The sequence below is a fragment of the Bos javanicus genome, chromosome 1, assembly GCF_032452875.1.
Source record: "Bos javanicus breed banteng chromosome 1, ARS-OSU_banteng_1.0, whole genome shotgun sequence".
Classification (NCBI taxonomy): domain Eukaryota; kingdom Metazoa; phylum Chordata; class Mammalia; order Artiodactyla; family Bovidae; genus Bos; species Bos javanicus.
The window spans coordinates 7,147,557-7,167,627 of record NC_083868.1 but is presented as its reverse complement, the minus strand read 5'-3'; the positions used below and the strand labels follow the sequence as shown (position 1 = coordinate 7,167,627).

The window sequence follows — 20,071 nt, the reverse complement described above, 5'->3', positions numbered from 1 at the left end:
ATGCACTGGAGAAGGAAATGGCAACCCACTCCAGTGTTCTTGCCTGGAGAATCCCAGGGATGGGGGAGCCTGGTGGGCTGCTGTCTATGGGGTCATGCAGAGTCAGACATGACTGAAGCGACTCAGCAGCAGCAGCACCATATCACTCAGCTTCTCCACTCATAGGTATTTAGTTACCCAAGAGAAATAAAGTATACGTCTGTGAAGATGTTCCCTGAAGCTTTATTAGAGCAACCCCCAAACTGGAAACTACATCTTTATTACGGGCTTCCCAGGTGGCGCTAGTGGTAAAGAACTTGCTGGCCAGTGCAGGTAGATGTATGAGACACAGGTTCGATCCCTGGGTCGGGAAGATCCCAGGGAGGAGAGTAGGACAACCCACTCCAGTATTCTTGCCTGGAGAGTCCCATGGACAGAGGAATCTGGTAGGCTACCGTCCGTGGGGTGGCAAAGAGTCAGCCACGACGGACGTGACTTAGCACACAAGCACACGTCTTTATTACAATAGTGCATCCACAGTTAAATGGATAAACATATGGTGGTGTGTACATATAATGGAATACTGTTCAGCAATAAAGAACCCAAACATCGAATGTACGCATCCTGATTGTCATTAAACTGAGTGAAAGAAACCGAAGGCCAGAGTACATTCTGTTTACGTAAATAGTATGTGTTATTCTGTTTACACAAAAATCTTGGAAAATGCACACCGATCGACAGTGATGTAAAGCAAATCATTGGTTACCTGGGACCAGGGGACCAGGGAAGGAGAGACCTCAAAAAGGCATATGGAATTTTGAGAAGGATGGAAATTTATCCTGATTGTGGTGGTGGTTTCATCCACACATACAAGTATCAAAACTCACTGAATTCTGTATTTTAAATTTAAAACTCATTGAGTTCATTCAATGTAAATCCTGCCTCTAAGTTGGTAAATAAAATAGTGACAAGTGCATGGTAGACAATACATAATTCAGTAAATACGCCCTATTGGTATGAGCCAATTCTAGTTGCTAGTTCTTGTTTTCAAAACGCAGTTATACTCCATCGAGATATAACAGTCCCATTAACAATCGAATAGCTGCCACATATGTTACACACATCAGAGGCTTCATTGTTTCTTACATTTGCTGTAGTAAGAGGATATAACAGAAGAATCTGCTGCTCTTCTTTTGGTTCTGGAACTTGGATTTCCTATGTTCTTTCTTCCTTTGTTGTTGTCCTTGAGTCTCTAAGGCATGTCTGACTCTGTGACGCCGAGGACTGCAGCATGCCAGGCTCCTCTGTCCTTCACTGTCTCCCAGAGTTTCCTCAAATTCATGACTTTGAGTCAGTGGTGCTATTTAAGCGTCTCATCCTTTGCTGCCTTCTTCTTCTATATTCCCCTTCCAATTAATTGAACATTATGGTTAAATGAGAATTGTCCAGAAAGTAGTTTTTATTTGAAGTCTTACTGCAGATACCTTTAGGAACTGCCCACGTTCCTGTGTAAGTTGATTATAGTGATCATTGTCATATCTTTCACTCCAAGGTATCATTTTCAAACATTTCCAGGCTATATTCTTCTTAAATGTATGGACTGTCTTTTGTGTGTGTGTTTTCATGGCACCAGTCTGCTGTATGGCACAGGTAGGCACTTGTAGAAAGAACATTTGTCATCCTCAAGTGAAAGATGAAGGATGTGTGGATGATGGTCCTTCTCTCTTATGAGTCCTTGGTGTTAGGTTACTTCCCATGCCCTTCTACACTGAGAATTAGACAACCAAGTTGTGAGACTTCTCACTGAAGTGAATAAAGTCCAGCTCTTCTGTGCACAGGGAACTCCATCTTCATTCTGAATTTCTGTTCTGAAGCATTATAGATCTGGTTCCATGATGGAGTATTCACCTCAGGATTTTAACAGTTTGTATACTTTTTTTAGATAAATTACCTTAAAGTTATTAAAATATGGTAAAGCCACAGGAATTTGTTTCATTTAAAAAAATGACTTGGAAAGCAAAATATCAAGAGGTGACTTAAAATTTAAATTGTGTACTGAGCAGAGAGCAGAAGTTATTTCCAAATTGAGATGCAGGAAGCTTTAAAATGCCTGTTCATCCTTTATCAGCATTACCGAATGAATCAGCAATTTGCTCAGGTCAGTGAACCTTTGTTTTGAATTATAACAATGGTTTCTATTTCTAAGAACATAGAAAAATTCAGGTATAAGATAGGAATCTAAATTTGGAGTTAATAAATTCACAGAAATTTAGGCCCGGAAGACTCTGTGGGGATGTTATAGCTTACTGTTTATGTTTGAAAAATGTCAGAAGGTGACTGAGTGTGCCATTCTTGGCTAATTTAGTCATTCCTTAGTTAATGTCACTTGGTAAAAATAGATTACTGACCACCTAGATGGTTTTCAGAATGAGGAAAGTTGAATTTGAATTTCAGAATAACTTTACGTAGGGCTCCAACGCTAGTGAGGCCAGGGTCCGGGTAACTGTATTTCTGACTCTGGAAAAGCTATCCAAGGACTTTTCTCCGAGTACTTGGCTCAGCGCATTGTTCCTCTGTGTGTTGGAGTGGCTGACTGTGCTGCGTCTGGAAGATGAAGTTAGACGATCTGCATTTTGGGTTTATACTAAAAATGCCGTCATTCATCAGAAGCAGGTACCTGCATTGGGCCAGGTACTCTGTTACAAGCTTGAGCTGTGACAGAGAACAGGTCAGGCAAGGTGTTGACATTGAAGCTGAGACCTAACAGGTGAGGAGTTGGCCAGCTGAAGAGTAGAAGTCCAGGGGGTGGGGACAGCATGTGCAGAGGTCCTGAGGCTGGAAGGAGCTTGGTGCCTGTGGAGTGGGAAGGAAGGATGGTCAGGCTGGAGAACAGCGAGAGAGGGAGACGAAGGCTTTGAGGCAAGGCTGGATTAATGGGCAACCCGACCATGTAGGTCTGGAGGACATGCTAAGGATTTAGAATTGATCATAAGGAATTTGGAAGACATTGTGGGGTTTTTAGCAAGGGAGCTATAACTTTGATGGAGGGGAATAAATTGGAGGGGATCATGAGGGGATTCGGGGGACTGAGGCTTTTGTTATTTTTATTATTATCATCGTTAACAGCTGCTAATATTTAAAATTTGTTGGCTTTGGGCCAGACACTGTGCTCAACCCTTTACCCTAATTGTCTTCATGTAAACCTCACAACAACCCTCACTAGGTGCTGTTGTTAATCTTGTTTGAAACCGAGACCCAACCCAGCAAGGCTAAGCAGGTTGCCAGGGCCACATAGCCAGTAAGGGGCAGGGCTGAGATCTGAACCCAGGTGCTGTATGATTCTAGACCCTATTCTGATAGCCAGTGGTCTTATGTTTTCAGTGTGTGAGGTCATGGTCCATTATTGGTTCTTAAAATTTGAGTGGATCACAACTGGATTTTTTTTTCTAATAGAGTAGAAATTAGACTATGTTGCACTAGTAAGGATAAAATATTGCTCTGTGAACATTTGTGTCACTTTTTATTTTACATAATTATATTTGTACATGTGTGAGCTTGTGAGGCCTTGCAAGAGGATAAACAGCATTTGTCTAGGCAAGAGCCAGTGTGGCTTGGACTGGAGTTGTGGCAGGACAGATGGACACAGGTGGGTCTTAGCTGCAAGGGACAGAGGCACCAGGGCTTGGGAGGAGACTGGACCCCAGGGCCGAGCGTGGGAGGTCTCAGGGACGAGGCCCAGGTTTCTGGGAGGAGTCAGGTCAGTCCACTTAAAGGGAGACCTGACCCTTTTAAGAGGCATCATCCCAGGTGGCTGTTTGACTCCCTGATTTTCTAGCTTCTCTCAGCTGCAGCTGTTGGAACTTGGTGTTGGCATACAGCTCAAAGCTGTAAGCTGGGCATGAATTTATGAGGTAGCCTGTCAGCCAGAACTGCCTGAACAAGGGGACTGAGCCAAAAATAAACTCTCTCTTGAGGCGAGTAGTGAACAGACTAGTTGGAGCAACATGTAATGGTTGGATTACATGTGGGCTGACAGCAGCTCTGTGGGGATTGGGCCTCACTTGTTTTAGGTCAAAGTCCCTCTCCGTTTATTCTGTGTTTGTCAGTGTCTTTCAGTATAGTGTTTTTTTTTTTTTTAATTCAGGTAAAATTGGTATATAAACATTATATACCAATTATATATATATAACCTTCAGGTGTTCACCATTACAATTCCACATCTGTATACATTACAAAGTAATAACCACCAAATGTTACCATTCATCACCATACATACAGTTGACGCCTTTCATCTATTTTACTCATCCTGAACCGTGTTCCCTTCTAGTAAGTAAAAGTGAAAGTGTTAGTTGCTCAGTGGCGTTTGATTCTTTGTGACCGCATGCCCTGCAGCCCGCCTGGCTCCTCTGTTCATGGAATTCTCTAGGCAAGAATACAGGAATGAGTTGCCATTTCCTTCTCCAGAGGATCTTCCTGACCCCAGGGATTGAACCCGGGTCTCCTGCGCTGCAGGCTGATTCTTTACCGTCTGAGCCACCAGGGAAGCCCATTCCCCTCTAGTAACCAGCAGTCTAGTCTCTGTGTATATGAATTTTATTTTGTTTTGTTTGTTTTCTTTAGACTCCATATATGAGTGAGGATCACACAATAGTTATCTTTCTCCATCTGACTTATTTCACTTAACGTTATACTGTCAAAATTGGAAGATTTCATTTTTTTATGGCTGAGTAGTGTAAATGTACATCATATCTTTATCCATTCATCCGTTGATAGGCATTTATGTTATTTTCACATCTTGGCTATGATAAATAATGCTTCATTGAACATGAGGGTGTGTATGTTTTATAGTTGGTGTTTTCATATTCTTTGGATTAATACCCTGAAGTGGAATGGTTGGATTATACAGTAGTTCTGGTCTTCATTATTTTGAGGAATTTCCCCAGTTTTCCATGGTGGCCTCACAGAATATGAGGGTAGGATTTATGTAGTTTTATATCATCATCAGGGCAGATGATAGGACAGAATAAGAAGGCTGGGGACTTGTCCAGGGCCACTGCAAGGCGCACGGTCACTGTTGAATCCGGCTTGGCTAGGGAGGTGGACAGTCTTGGATAAAGTGGAAGGCAGTGGTCCCTGCAGTACCACACACACCAGATACACAGTTTCATTGAATGATAGCTCCTCCCACTACTCTTAACAGTTCCTTATATTGATAACTGAAATACCAAGACCAGTTGCGAAAGGGCATTTACTACCCTTTCAACGTGGGCACAACCCGAAAGTCAAGTTAGTCCTTGGACGTGGTTTTTGAATTGCCATGATTTCATGCGGTATGCTGAATCAGTAAATAAATGATAGGTTGTGATCCTTGACCTTGGGAAAAGTTTAACCACATAGTGAGAGATTTTATTTTCATTGACTGTTTCTGAGGAACTTAATATTTCAGCTATAATGAGCACCTTAAAAATGAACACATAAGTAGAATAGAACTCATAGATGCATGTCTTGTGTGGTTACTGAGACATCGTGTCTTTGAGGTGGAATTCACCTATGACTGGGGCTTCCCAGGTGGCGCTGGTGGTAAAGAACCCGCCTGCCAATGCAGGAGATGTAAGAGACGCTGGTTTGATCCCTGGGTTGGGAAGATCCCCTGGAGGAAGAAATGGCAACCTACTCCAGTATTCTTGCTTGGAGAATCCCATGGACAGAGGAGCCTGACGGGCTACAGTCCATAGGATCGCAGAGACTAGGACACAACTTTGGGCCTAGTCTGTCTGGATTTAGTAGTTTTTATTTCTCCTTTCATTTTTGTTTGGCCTATAGCAACTGTGAAAACAGTCATGTTTATTCAGTCATGTAACATTTGAGGACCTTCATGTTTTGGGACATGAGTAAGGTTCAGAAGAGGAGCTTGTGGTCCCTGGGTCAGGAAGGTCCCTTGGAGCAGGAAATTGCAGCCCACTCCAGTATTCTTGCCTGGGAAATTGCATGGACAGAAGAGCCAGGTGGGCTCCAGTGCCTGGGTCAGATAGTCAGACACAATGTAGCAACTAAACTGTCCTTTTTTTGGGGGGGGGGGGGCTGGGTCAGTTCAGTTGCTCAGTCCTGTCCCACTTTTTGCAACCCAATGGACCTATAGCCCACCAGGCTCCTCTGTCTATGGAATTCTCCAGGCAAGAATACTGGAGTGGGTTGCCATTCCCTTCTCCAGGGGACCTTCCTGACCCAGAGATGGAACCCAGGTCTCCTGCACCGCAGGCAGATGCTTTACCGACTGAGCCACCAGGGAGGCCCGTAGTTGTTCGTGTGTGTGTTGGGTATATATATGCTCAAAAGCTGTTTGGAGGCTACTCTGTATTAGTATGGGCCTCCCAGGTGGCACTAGTGGGAAAGAACCCGCCTGCCAATGCAGGAGACGTAAGAGACGTGGATTCAATCCCTGGGTTGGGAAGATCCCCTGGAAAAGGGCGTGGCAACCCACTCCAGTATTCTTGCCTGGAGAATCCCATGGACAGAGAAGTCTGGTGAGTTACAGTCCATAGGGTCGCAAGGAGATGGACATGACTGAAGCAATTTAGCAGGCACGCATGCTCATATGTTAGTATGTGTTTTTAAAAACATACATTTTTGATAATCTTCCCTTTTGTTTTAGCATTTTGAGAAAACCAAGAGTTCCTCTGTGTGGTGAACCGTGTTGTTAATGATGGAGTAGTCCTATTTGTTACCTACATTTTATAGTGTTAAGTAAGACTTGTTATATAAAAAGATTAATTACTAAGACTTGGCCTGGCAGACCTGAGTCTTTAAATCAAGGAAATCCTGCTCCTCTTCGTGTTGGGAGGAGCTTTGCCTTTTGTAGAACGCATCCCTTGTTCTGGAGCGCCACGCCCTCCTGCCTGCCGTCAAGTGTTGGGAAATGGGGGACGCAGAGCATGTGAAGTGCTGTCTGCCTGTTCCACCGTTTAGCCCAGCCCAGAGTGGGACCTCTGTTGACCTACACGCACCCATTAATGTCTTAAAGCAACAGATTGGGATGCCACCCAGAAACTTCTCAGCCTTCCCGGTTTGCTCATTGGAGCTGTTTTCTTTGTATTAAATGCCTCATTTCAGAGCCATAAAATCCTTGCTTCAAAAGGTCTTCCCCCCCTTCACCCCAAGAATATGTTTCCTATTATTATAAAAATTGCTTATCAAAAATCTCTATTAAATGAAGTGAAGTGAATAAATGCTTCCAGGCTCTCAGGAGCCTTTTTTCTTTTAAAAGATTTATTATGTGTAACATAGGCAAATCCCACTCCAGTACTCTTGCCTGGAAAACTCCATGGACAGAGGAGCCTGGAGGGCCCCAGTCCATGAGGTCGCAGAGAGTCGGACTCGACTGAGCGATTAAACAGCAGCCACGTGTTGATGGGTACCTGCTGGGGTCGCCAGGACAGACCTCTTTCCCAAGCCGTTCCATGAGTGACCGCAGCCTGTGTCTCAGCAGGGTTGACGATCGTCAGAAGCATGCTCTCTCGGACCCTCCCGACGCCGCCCCGGACGCAGAATGTGGCTGGGTGAGAACGCAGTGTTCGCCTACGAGTCGTCGGTGCACGGCGCGCACGTGCTGCGCTGCCTGGACGAGCAGCGGCGGAAGGACGAGCTGTGCGACGTGACGGTGCTGGTGGAGGGCCGGCCCTTCCGCGCGCACCGCGCCGTGCTGGCCGCCTGCAGTGCCTACTTCCACGCCCGGCTCGCCGGCGCGGCGGGCCCTGAGCCGCGCATCACGCTGCCCGGAGAGGTGGGAGAGCTCGCCCCGCGTTCATACAACCAACTAAGTCTCCCCTGGTTGATCCCGTTAGGGCAAAACCCCGTCTTCCCCGTCATCCCTTGCCCGTGCTTCTGCAGCCGCACATTTAACTTGCTTTGTAGACATCCTGGCATTTTCTCTGTCAACTGGTTTATTTTTTTGGCCGCACCTCAAGGCAGGCGGAATCATAATTCCCCCACCAGAGATCGAACCTCTGTCGCCGGCAGTGGAAGTGCAGAGTCTTACTTAACCCCTGGACTGCCAGGGAAGTCTCTGAAATGATAACTTTGGATGTTAGTATCTGTTGGGCTGTTGAATAGCTCGACCCTCTGTTAGGTTTTAATGAAATGCCTCACCAGTGGATACGGGCATTCAGAGAGGTCGCACACCTGGGCGGGACTCCCCCTTTGGACCTTTTCCTGTGATGGACATCTGTGACAGGGATTAGGGTCCTCCCAAGCCTGAATTTGGCTATGACCGACCTGCCCTCATGGACGGGGCTGAAAGGGAATTACTGGGGACAGCCTCCCTGTGCTGCTCAGTTTTATTGTTTTAACTATGAGTCCGAGTTGCCAGATCTATTCGTTTTTCAAGCCGGATGTTTTAGAATTTGGAGGAAACCTAAAAGATTATGCATTCCAGCCTCCTCATTTTGTCCACACGTGGCTGTTAGGTACTCCAGAAGGGTTCTCTCCCTTTCTTCTTTCTTGAGATTGAGACGGTGCTTGGGTAGAAGAAAGATGATTTTGTGTCATATTTATAAAGCCTTGTTCTTACACACCTTTCCCCCCAAGCCTATTATGGAGCTCACACACCTAGACACTTAGGTTCTTGTTACCATCCTACCTCTAAGAGACGACTCTTAGGGCAGGAGTGCTGGGTACACTGGCCGTTTTAACAGTTTGTTTGGCTTCATTAGTGACTATAACTAGAAGAGTGCTGAGCCTTGTGCATTGGGACACACATTTTGTTCATTGTTAAGTTGTATCTGACAATTTGTGACCCCATGGACTGCAGCAGGCCAGGCTTCCGGGTCCTTCACTGTCTCCCAGAGTTTGCTTAAACTCAAATGTCCATTGAGTTGGTGATGCCATCCAGCCATCTCATCCTCTGTCATCCCCTTCTCCTCCTGCCTTCAGTCTTTCCCAGCATCAGGGTCTTTTCCAATAAGTCAGTTCTTCACATCAGGTAGCCAAAGTACTAGAGTTTAAGCTTCAACATCAGTCCTTCCAATGAATATTCAGGACTGATTTCCTTTAGGATGGACAGGTTTGCTCTTCTTGCAGTCCAAGGCACTCTCAAGAGTCTTCTCCAGCACACATTAGAAGTTGTTAAAAGGAATTTGGACAAAGTATGTAGAACCTGTCTGTGTACAACAGGTTTGTGTGGGCTGTTCTGTGATGACACTGAGTCTACAGTTCAGCTTATTGCTGGCCATGCATACATACATCCATGAAATGGTAGCTACAGGTTGTCAGTTCTGTGGCAGAAGTTGGAGCAAATAATATAATACTAAGGCAGTGGCAAGAAGGGCCAGCTATTGGTCAGCCGTTGTTCTTTAACAAGTAGCAACACATATCCTAATCGAGATATCCTCATTATGATCTGTAGTTTCAAATTACTTAAAAAGACTTTCCAAGCAGAAAAAAATTTGATTCCTGTATATGGAAGGAAAGGTATCTGCATGCACGTGTGTATGTATGCATTCATTCATTCTAATTTGAATATAAGATACACATTTTCAGATATTTGAAGTGTCTCATCATAATGACAGATTGAAAAGATCCTTGTGTAGCTGTCTTTAAAGCCTCTTGATTATTTTATTTAAAAATTCCCAGTTGAAACATTTATTGAGATCATTGTAAATTCACATGCAGCTGTAAGACATAAGGCAGAGAGCCCCTTTGCTGCACTCTGCTCAGTTTCTTCCAATGGTAGAGTGTTTTTGCGAAATTGTGTATCACAACCAGGATTTTGACAGTAATGCAATTCACCTGTCTCAGGCTTTCCTGGTTTTACTTGCACTAAATTGAGTATGCTGTGAAATTCTCTACAGTTTCATTTTCTGGATGGGTCCATGTATCCATTGCCACGGTAAGGAAACTGAACAGTTTTCAGCACCCACCCGAGAATCCCTTGTGTTGCCCTTTTATAATCCCACTCACTCCCTTCCTGGTTTCCGTCCATACTCCCTCACCCCTCCCTCCATTCCTAATCCCTGACAACCACTAATCTGTCCTCCTTTCTTAAAGTTTTGTCATCTGAAAAATGTCACATAAATGGAATCATTAAGTAGGTGACCTTTTGGGATTGGCCTTTTTCCTCTTCCCATAATTTCTCTGAGATTTACCCAAGTCTTAGGCATCCTCAGTGTATTCTTTTTTATTGCTGAGCATTCCATACTGTGGGTGTACCGGTTTTTATTTAGCTGTACACCTATTGAAGGAAATCAGGCTAATTCCAATTTTGGGCTGTTACAAATAACATTGCAGTGAGCGCTTGTGCAAGATGAGTTTTCATTTTTCTGGCATAAAAGAATAGGAGTGCAGTTGCTGGGACATACGGTGGTTGCATGTTTATAAGAAACTGCCAAACTGGTTTGCAGAGCAGCTGCACCATTTTACGTTCCTACCAGCAATGTGTGAGTTTTCCCGTTTCTCCACATCTTCACCAGTATTTGATGTTGCTATTTTTATTTTATTTTTTTAGCTATTTAAAAGCTACTTAAGTATGCCCAGTTTAGCAGGTGTTTAAGAGGATCACAGAAAAATTACATCTTGATCACTCTTATTGGAATTCAGTGTTTTAAAATTAATTTTTGTATTTTGAGTCTAGAATGAAGCTTTCCATGCCCTCAGTAGGGGTCATCTCTCCCTCTCTCTGCAGAGGCAGGTTCAGTGTAAATGTACAATTTTGAGCTTAAAGGTTTTATTAGCTAGAGTCCTTGAATTCTTTGCTGAGACTGTACTAGGCACAAGTTTTAGGTCTTCACGTAGATCACTTTGTAAATCTGAATCTTTAAAAATTTTATTAGAAACTCTAAGATAATTGATAGGTAGCCATTTACTGTCCACCATGGTTAGGAATACTTTCATTGCTTTAGCTATACTGTTCTCCAGCATTGAATATTCCACTTTAGTAGTTTATCACGGTTGAGGAGTTGTTTGGAATATGGTAACCACGCAGATCTAGGATGGCAGCAGACCCCAGCACTCGAAACAGGGTGTTGAACGTTTATCCATGTTGCTTTATTCCATAGATGCCTTCTTTCCACTAATGCAGAAAGTTGTGGTAATGTTTATATCTTTATCTCATATGAGTAAATCATACTCCACGGATCATCATGAGTGGATATCTATAAAGTGGAGGGTGTGGTCCCAGTGAACAGGATGTGAGAAGCAAGCTTTGCTAGATTCCCTTAGCTTTACATTTCTGAGAGGAATATTTTTTTCTCACCAAATTAAAATCCCTGTTTTATAAGTATCACTAAGAGGTTTTCATCTTGCCACCCTGCTACTTCTCTCGTCCTTATCTGCTAGACAGCTTTTTATGTGATGTGTTTGTTTTTGTTTTGTATATTAACAGGTGACAGTTAAAGGATTTGAACCTTTAATTCAGTTTGCCTACACTGCTAAACTGATACTCAGTAAGGACAATGTGGATGAGGTGTACAAGTGTGTGGAATTTTTAGGCGTACCTGATATTGAGGAATCCTGCTTTCAGTTTCTCAAATACAAGTTTCTGGACTCCACTGCAGACCAGCAGGAATGCCCCAGAAAAAAATGCTTCTCCTCGCCTTGCCAGAAACCAGATTTTAAGTTTTCTCTTTTGGACCAGAAGGATTTAGAAATTGATGAGGTGGAGGAATTTCTGGACAACAAAAATGTCCAAACCCCTCACTGTAAACTGCGTAGGTATCAAGGCAGTGCAAAAGCGACTCCTCCTCTGCAGGACAGTGCCAGCCAAACATGTGAATCCATGTGCTTAGAAAAGGATGCTGCCCTGGCTCTGCCGTCTTTATGCCCCAAATACCGAAAATTCCAGAAAGCGTTTGGAACTGACAGAGTCCGAACTGTGGAGTCCAGCGTCAAAGACATTCAGGCTGCTTCTGTTCAGCCTCACGAGCCGTCGGAAAATGAGTGTCTAGGAGGAATCCAGGACTGTGCAGACTTGCAGGTGATTTTAAAATGTGAAGAAAGAAAGTCAGCGATGGAACATGAAGAAGCCAAGAAGAAAGATCCCGCTTCCCAGGGCTCATCTGGAAAAACAGAAACAACTCCCTGCCCCCCCAATTCTGCAGACCCCCACAGGTTCTACTCTCTGTCTGTCTTACACACGTACGACCAGTACGGTGACTTGAATTTTGCTGGCACGCAGAACACGACAGTGTTAACGGAAAAGCCTTCATCGGGTTCCGACGTGCGAGAAGAGAAGGCTTTCGGTGAGAGTCCAGATGTGAAATCAGACTCCGGCCCCAGGAAGGAGAGTGGCCTTGCTGCAAGTGATCTGAGCAGCGTGGAGCGAGAGGTGGCAGAGCACCTCGCGAAGGGCTTCTGGAGTGACATCTGCAACACGGACGCTCCCTGCCAAATGCAGTTGTCACCTGCCATGGCCAAAGACGGCCCAGAGCAGAACTACCCCCAGAAGCGGTCTGAGTGTCCCTGGTTAGGCATCAGGATCAGCGAGAGCCCTGAACCGGGCCAGAGGACTTTCACGACCTTGAGTTCTGTCAGTTGCCCTTTTATAAGCACTCTGAGTCCTGAGGGCTGTTCCAGCAGCCTGGAAATCGGAACTGATGACTATGCTTCAGAGCCCCAGCAGGAGCCTTGTCCCTACGCTTGTGTGATCAGCTTGGGAGACGACTCGGAGACGGATACCGAAGGGGACAGTGAGCCCTGTTCAGCCAGAGAACAAGAGTGTGAGGTGAGCGGAAAAGGAGTGTGTGCTCAAGTCATTGACCACCGTTAACTGGGCTGACTGTGTCTGCTCCTGTTGGGAATGTGATCTGGCTCAGGGAGGGAGGAGGAAACCCATACTCAGTTAATTATACCACGGTATGATACATACCAGGAGTGGGTGATGAAGTTGGAAGGACTGCTGTGTTCCTTTATTTTAAGTAGGTGTATTTTGTTCTGTTAAGTAGGGAGTGGATTCCCACACTGGCCATGTAACTGTTTAAATCAAGTGCCAGGTCCCGAGAGGAAAAAGAATAATGATTCTCTAATCATTTGATGATTAACTCCTGGTTAAATACAGCATATATTCAGTCTTATTCACTGCCACAAGGACGTCTAGACGTGGGACTTAGTCACTTAGCAATGACTTAGCAATGACCAGTTGCAGGAATGTGGCTTCTGGTCCAGAGTTTTCTTTATACTAGTTTCTCATAGCTATAAAATTTTTTCTTAGTTTTCCTTGGTCATTTCATCTATTAATTTAAAGAATGTCTTAATAATTTAGTATGAACTACATGTATCCAGTTTGTTATTAATCACACTAATCTTGATCTGTGAACTTTGTGTATAAATGTTCGTATTTGATAGATGGCTTTTTTGTAAAACTTGACTATAGTTCCAGTAATAATAAAGGTTCGTTAGTTCTTTATCATACTCTTTGGTTTTATACCTGTTAAAACAGGTATAAAATAGTTTGAAACAATGAAGAGGTTTTTTTTCCCCCCTTGGCTTTGGAAGGAAGTGTTTCATTATTTAAGAAGTAATATGTAAGCATGAAGTTATATATATTGATTTTTGTATGACATTTGTAAATGCAGTGCTTGAAACTATGACAAAGTCTTTAAATGAAACATTTAAGAAATTTTAGAATATTTTATGTAACTAATTTCTGTAAGCTTGAAAGACTTAAGTAGAAACTGACAAATGTTTCATTTCTTTTTGATAATTAAACTTTCCCACAGTATTATATTTTAAAGATTATCTTATTATTATTATTTGAAATTTAAATATGTTGAAAATGACTGTAAAATATTCATAAGGTTTTTCTAACCATTTCTGCATTGGCAAGTAAAATGAGTTATGTGAAACTGCCATTTTTCTGACAGAAAAATTTTCAGAAATGCTTTAGAAATTATTGGTGGTGTTATACACAATATTAAGTCGGTGCTACACAGTAATAGAAGTCAAAGAACAAAACAGAATTTTTTTGGTTTGGGTAAAAATACATTTAAAACACTTTAGAAAATGCCTTAAAGATCTCTATGGGGTATTGACATGCCCTAGTAAAATAATTTAAATTCTGTTTTTTCACCGTAAGTACATTAATATTTGTGTTTATGATGTTTGATTTGCGAAAAAAATCTGCTTCTCAATTTCTCTTCTAAACCCTCTCGAAAATAGAACAGAAATAATGAAGGAAAAAAAAAGAATGTATAGAGATTGGAGATGATAGAGGGTTTTTTTTAAGTCTAAATAAAGTTCCCTGGAAAATATAGATGCATATTTTCCTCTTCCTAGATTTAAGTAAAACCAAAAAATGCAGCAATAATTGCTAATGTTTATTTCACCTTCTAGGTAAAATTGCCATTTAATGCACAACGAATAATTTCACTCTCTCGAAATGATTTTCAATCTTTGTTGAAAATGCACAAACTGACTCCAGAACAGCTGGATTGCATCCATGATATTCGGAGAAGAAGTAAAAACAGAATTGCTGCACAGCGCTGTCGCAAGAGGAAGCTTGACTGTATACAGAATCTTGAATCAGAAATTGAGAAGCTGGTGAGTCTAGAAGTTTCTTCTTATTCTAAATCCAACAGTTCATTCTGTCTTTCTTTTTTATAAGGAAATAGCTGTTTCAATTCCTAAGTCAGATATAATGTTCAATTATTTTAAAATTTGCCAATTAATATTAAAAAAATAAACTATGTGACATTTTCAGAAAAATAAGGAGATGAAAAGCAATGAGGATTTTCATAATTTTACCTAAGCAAGTATTTTGTGTATATAGTGGGATACTGTCATATGTAAGTTGAACTATTTCTATGTGTCTTTGTAAAAAGTGATTTATAGATTAAAGATAATTTCACTATCTAATTCTGGTGGTTGAATCAAAATGAAAGAAATGATAAAACACTTTAATCTCTTTGTGTTGTGCTTGGTGTCTGTAAATATGTTTCAGTTGTTGGTTTTAATGAACCAGTAACTTGTTTTGGTTGATAGCAAAGTGAACCAGCCAACTTGAATCTTTCATCTAAGGGAAAAATTCATGTGCTAATATAAATAGAAAATTTTAATACCTAATGAGATCCTCAGGGATAAGAATGCCTACTTTGTTACATCTTATTTTTTATTCCGACATCAAAACACAAATTAACTAAAAAATGGATTAATTTTCACCAGTGTTTTCTTTGTACGGTAGTGGTTGGTACTAACAGAAGGAAGCGTTGTGTGAAGAAAGATAATAGTGCAGGCCAGCTAGAGCTAAAACCCTGGTTAGAGACGAGAGCAGAGACAGTGTCTAGATGCGGTAAAAACGGTCATTGAATGTTCTGTTTTCTGTGTGTGCACGGTGTCACTAAGTTGTGTCTGACTCTTTTCGATGCCCTAAAATGTAGCCCACCAGGTTCCTCTCTCCATGGCGTGCTCTAGGCAAGAATACCGGAGTGGGTTGCCATGCCCTGCTCCAGGGGATCTTCCCCACCCAGGGGTCGAACCCACATCTCCTGCAGCTCCTGCATTGCAGGTCGATTCTTTCTGTCTGAGTTATCAGGGAAGCCTGTGTAACTCTGGGTAGGCTATGTCATATCTTTGTCCGTCAGTTTTCTCCTCTGTAAGATGGGATAATACCATTTCTTACTTTACAGAACTGAGTATTCATTTATGAAGATTATTGTTGTTTAGTCTCTAAGTCGTGTCCAGCTCTTTTGTGACCCCCATGGACTATATGTAGCCTGCCAGGCTTCTCTGTCCATAGGATTCCCTAGGCAAAAACACTGGAAGTGCAGTGCAGTGAAGTGAAGTGTCTCAGTCGTGTCTGACTCTTTGCAACCCCATGGACTGTAGCCTGCCAGGCTCCTCCATCTGTGGGATTTTCCAGGCAAGAATACTGGAGTGGGTTGCATTTCCTTCTCCAGTTTATGAAGATTAAATGAGCTAATACATCCAAGTCTTTAGAAAACTGCCTGGCACATAGTACTCAATAAATATTACTTTCTTCTTCTTATTGCTGTACTATTATTTATCAATTTTCAGTTTTCTCTCCCTTGATTGTTCCTTTCATAATGTCTCTGCCTACTCTGTAGACTCCGGGTTTGGACCTCACTGTTTATATTGCCTCTCATTATAGAAAGATTCCTTTCATGTCATTGGTGGAATAACTCTTGGTTAATTTTCAGTAGAAGGGAATATTTGGTTTTCCCATGGTTCTTAGGAAACTTTTGTAGTTGCTTCTAAGAGTAATAGCCTAATAGACTGTGGATGGATCAGCACGTGAAAAAAAGTATTTTGATTACAAAACGAATAATGATTTGAAAATAGTATTTTTAAGGTGGGTCAGTGAGATGAAAACCATGTGTGAAGCATGCTTCTGCTCAGTTCAGTCGCTCAGTCACGTCTGGCTCTTTGTCTGACTCATGGACTGCAGCACTCCAGGCCTCCCTGTCCATTACCAACACCCGGAGCTTGCTCCAACTCAACGTACTTGGACTCGGTGATGCCATCCAGCCATCTCATCCTCTGTCGTCCCTTCTCCTCCCCCTTCAGTCTTTTCCCAGCATCAGGGTCTTTTCCAGTGAGTCAGTTCTTCACGTCAGGTGGCCAGAGTATTAGAGCTTCAGCTTCAGTATCAGTCCTTCCAGTGAATAATCAGGGTTGATTTCCTTTAGGATGGACTGGTTGGATCTCCTTGCAGTCCAAGGGACTCTCAAGAGTCTTCTCCAACACCACAGTTCAAAAGCATCAGTTCTTTGGCACTCAGCTTTCTTTATCGTCCAACTCTCACATCCATACATGACTACTGGAAAAACTGTAGCTTTGACTAGATGGACCTTTGTCAGCAAAGTAATGTCTCTGCTTTTTAATACGCTGTCTAGGTTTGTAGCTTTTCTTCCAAGGAGTAAATGTCTTTTAAGCATGCTTCAGGTGGTCTTTATATGCTGGGAAAGCCAAAGGGAGATGTTAATTTGAATGTCCTGTTGGAATCTGTCAGTAACCTTTGAAGAAAAAAAAAGGTGGATATTTATTTGGTCGATAAATTGATGGTATTGACTTTTAATCTTAATTTAAAATTTGATAGTATGTTAAAGGTTAGGTATTAATTCAGTATTGCTTTACTGTAAGAATTGAACACCTATAATTTACAAACCAAAATCATGACTTTCCTTTTGCCAATAAATAGAAGATCTTGAGCAAAGTTCAACAGTCATTCACCTTGTTAACGTGTTTGACTTACAAAGCTGTCATCTTTATAGGATTCTTCTCAAGGTCTATGTTTATTCTTTTCTGTAAGATGAAATCAGAAGTTAGACAATATGTGTCTCTGATACCATTGTGGTCTCAAACAAAGGTAACCTTGAAGTAAACTTTGCTTTTTAAAGAAAAATAATAAGTTGCTAAAGTGTAATTTCTCTTAGAAGAAATCAGATATTGATTGATATCATCTTATAAGTGATCAGAAATCACAGCATTCACAAAGTTCTGGAACTCAGGGTTGAGATGATCACACATTGTTTCGTTTCACTGCCCTCGTCCAGGATGATGGTGTAGGAGTCAAATGACCTCACCTGTCTTTGTGAAGGGGAAGTGTTAGTCGCTCAGTCATGTCCGACTGTATGCACTCCTGTGGCTTGTCTCCAGGCAAGAGTACTGGAGTGGCTAGTAGCCTTTCCCTACTCCAGTGGATCTTCCCAACCCAGGGATCGAACCCAGAGCTCTCTGCATTGAAGGCATTCTGAGCCAGCAGGGAAGCCCAGTCTGTCTTTACTATTGTGAATTTGGTCGTGAAGATTATTGTATTAAAAACAACCCTTTTCTGGTCACAGTCTAACTACTGCTCTAGTCACATGGGCACTGCCATCTCCACACCCTGCTGTGGGCCCTCTGGGGCCTTCCTGCTGCCACTCTGTGAGGCCCTTGAGCAGCGTGTCTTGAAATGTGACCTGTGTACAATTGGCATCAGAGTTACCCAGGAGTCCGCCTTCAAAATGGTCCCTCTGGAGCCCCATCCCAGACCTGTGGGAGGGACCCAGGAACATGCATTCTGCAAGTTTCCAGTGTGAGTCTTTATTATGCACACTAAGTTTCTAGAACCTGCTGCACTAGAACACAGACGTCAGATGGAGGCTTTGGAGTCAAACAGCTGAAAACTCTGCCTGGCCCCTTGATGGCTTTGGAGAGGTCGTTGCCTCTCCAAAACCCAATCCCCTCATCAATAACAAGGAGATAAGAGTAGTATCTCCCTCAGGTCTGGTGCGAGGATGAGATTCAGCTAGAGATGGAAGGCTCTTTGTCCTGCCCCACACATATTCAGGGCTCAGTAAAAATTAGTAGTTATGTTTTCTGCGAGTATCTGCTTTTCATTCATATTAAATGTACTGGGTACCAGGGGAATCAAAGATCAGTGACACATAGCCCTTGCCAATAAAATGCTTGGAGTCTCATAGGGAGCCTGCTTAATGTGTTTTCATTTGTTCTTGAGAATCATCTTCCTCCTCCCCATTCTAAGCTTGCAGGAAAGTTAAATGAACAGTGCGGTAGACAACCACATACTTGCGGTGGATTCACCAGTCACTGACATTTTGCCATCTTTGCTTTCGGCCTCTTCCTGTGGGTCCTGGTCTCGGTCTCTCTGGCCAGGTGTGTGTCCCCTGCTCTGCTTGGTTGGTCTGTGGGTCTTTGTCCCTCTGTCCCTGTTAGCCAGTCTTGGATTCTTTGTAACTACAGTTGGGTGATCTTCTCGCTATACTCCCTGTCCGTCTTTATGGCTCTTGTTTTGTTTTCTGAATCATTTGAAACCTACCACATTATGACATTTCACCCCTAAATGCTTAAATATGAATCTTCTAAAATGACATTTTTTGATATCTTTATCAAATATATTTACCAATATCTTTGTCATACCTGAGAAAATTAATAAATCTTAAGTAACATATGTAGTTCCTATTCAAATTACCCTTATTGTCCCTAGGCATACTTTATATACATTTTTTCTTTGCAAAGTAGGAGCCAATTCTCACATGTTTTTAGTTTTGTCTTTAGTCTCTCAGTCTAGAACAAATCCTCCCCCTTCTCCCTCCATTTTTTTTAATTTAAAAAAATCTTTGTTTTCTAGGAGAGTCTAGTTGATTAACAGTGTTGTGTTAGTTTTAAGTATAGCAGTGAGTACATGTCAATCGCTTGCTCCCTCAGTTGTGTCTGACTCTTTTCGACCCCATGGACTAGAGCCCGCCAGGCTCCTCTGTGGGGATTCTCCAGGCAAGAATGCTGGAGTGGGCCGCCGTTTCCTCCTCCAGGACATGTCAGTATGGCTGAGTAATATTCTATTGTGTGTGTGTGTGTGTGTGTGTGTGTGTGTGTGTGTGTGTATATATATATGTAAGAACTGAGTCAAATGCATTCCTTTTTATGGTGAGTAATATTCCATTGTGTGTGTGTGTGTATATATATATATATGTATATATATAAGAACTGAGTCAAATGCACTCCTTTTTATGGTGAGTAAGTAGTCCATTGTGTTCCATTCCACAACTTCTTTATCCATTCATCTGTGGATGGACATCTAGGTTACTTCCATGTCCTAGCTATTGTAAATAGTGCTGTGATGAACATTGGGGTACCTGTATCCTTTTCAGTTATGGTTCCCTCAGGGTATATGCCCAGTACTGCCCCCCTTCTATTTTTTAACGATAATAAGTTTTTTAAGAGTCTAGGCCAGCGTTCTCGTGAAATGTCATACTTTTAATGTTTGTCTGATCATTTCCCCTTGGTTTTATGTAACTCCTTCCTTCACTCTTTGTATTTCATGTAAACTGTGAAAGTGTGTGTTCATAGATCGAGATTAAACATTCATACTGGGTCACCTGGGGAGACACCATGTCAGGATGTTGTTCCACTTGAGTGCACGGGGGCAGATCATCTCCAAATTTTTTTTTTTTTTTGCCTTTGTGATTGTTTTCTGTGGACTGTTAATTAGGCACTTTGTGAATATCTGGTTCCCCAACACTCCTTTGTCCTTTGGTTTTAAGCATGTGATGATGGCCTTTACAACGGGGACTGCAAAATCGGGATTTTTCCAATTTTGTTATTCCACTTACATTTATTGGTATTCCTCTTTAAAAAGAACTTTCCT

At 42.3% G+C, this 20,071-nt stretch overlaps 1 protein-coding gene across 5 annotated transcripts in view; it reads left to right on the top strand.

Moving 5' to 3' along the window:
- The window catches only part of BACH1 (BTB domain and CNC homolog 1), a 71,062-nt gene that overhangs the window by 18,783 nt on the left and 32,208 nt on the right, over positions 1 to 20,071 (top strand). For 4 of the 5 annotated variants that reach the window (XR_009737176.1, XM_061420794.1, XM_061420866.1 and 1 more), the window contains exons 2-4: positions 7,466 to 7,759; positions 11,354 to 12,691; positions 14,299 to 14,505. Coding sequence is in view for 4 of the 5 variants with exons in the window: in XM_061420794.1 (XP_061276778.1) it covers positions 7,526 to 7,759; positions 11,354 to 12,691; positions 14,299 to 14,505 (1,779 nt within the window). In the remaining variant the exon portion in view is untranslated. Of the gene's footprint in view, positions 1 to 7,462; positions 7,760 to 11,353; positions 12,692 to 14,298; positions 14,506 to 20,071 lie in introns of all 5 variants that reach the window. The other variant, XM_061420705.1, reaches the window with a different exon arrangement.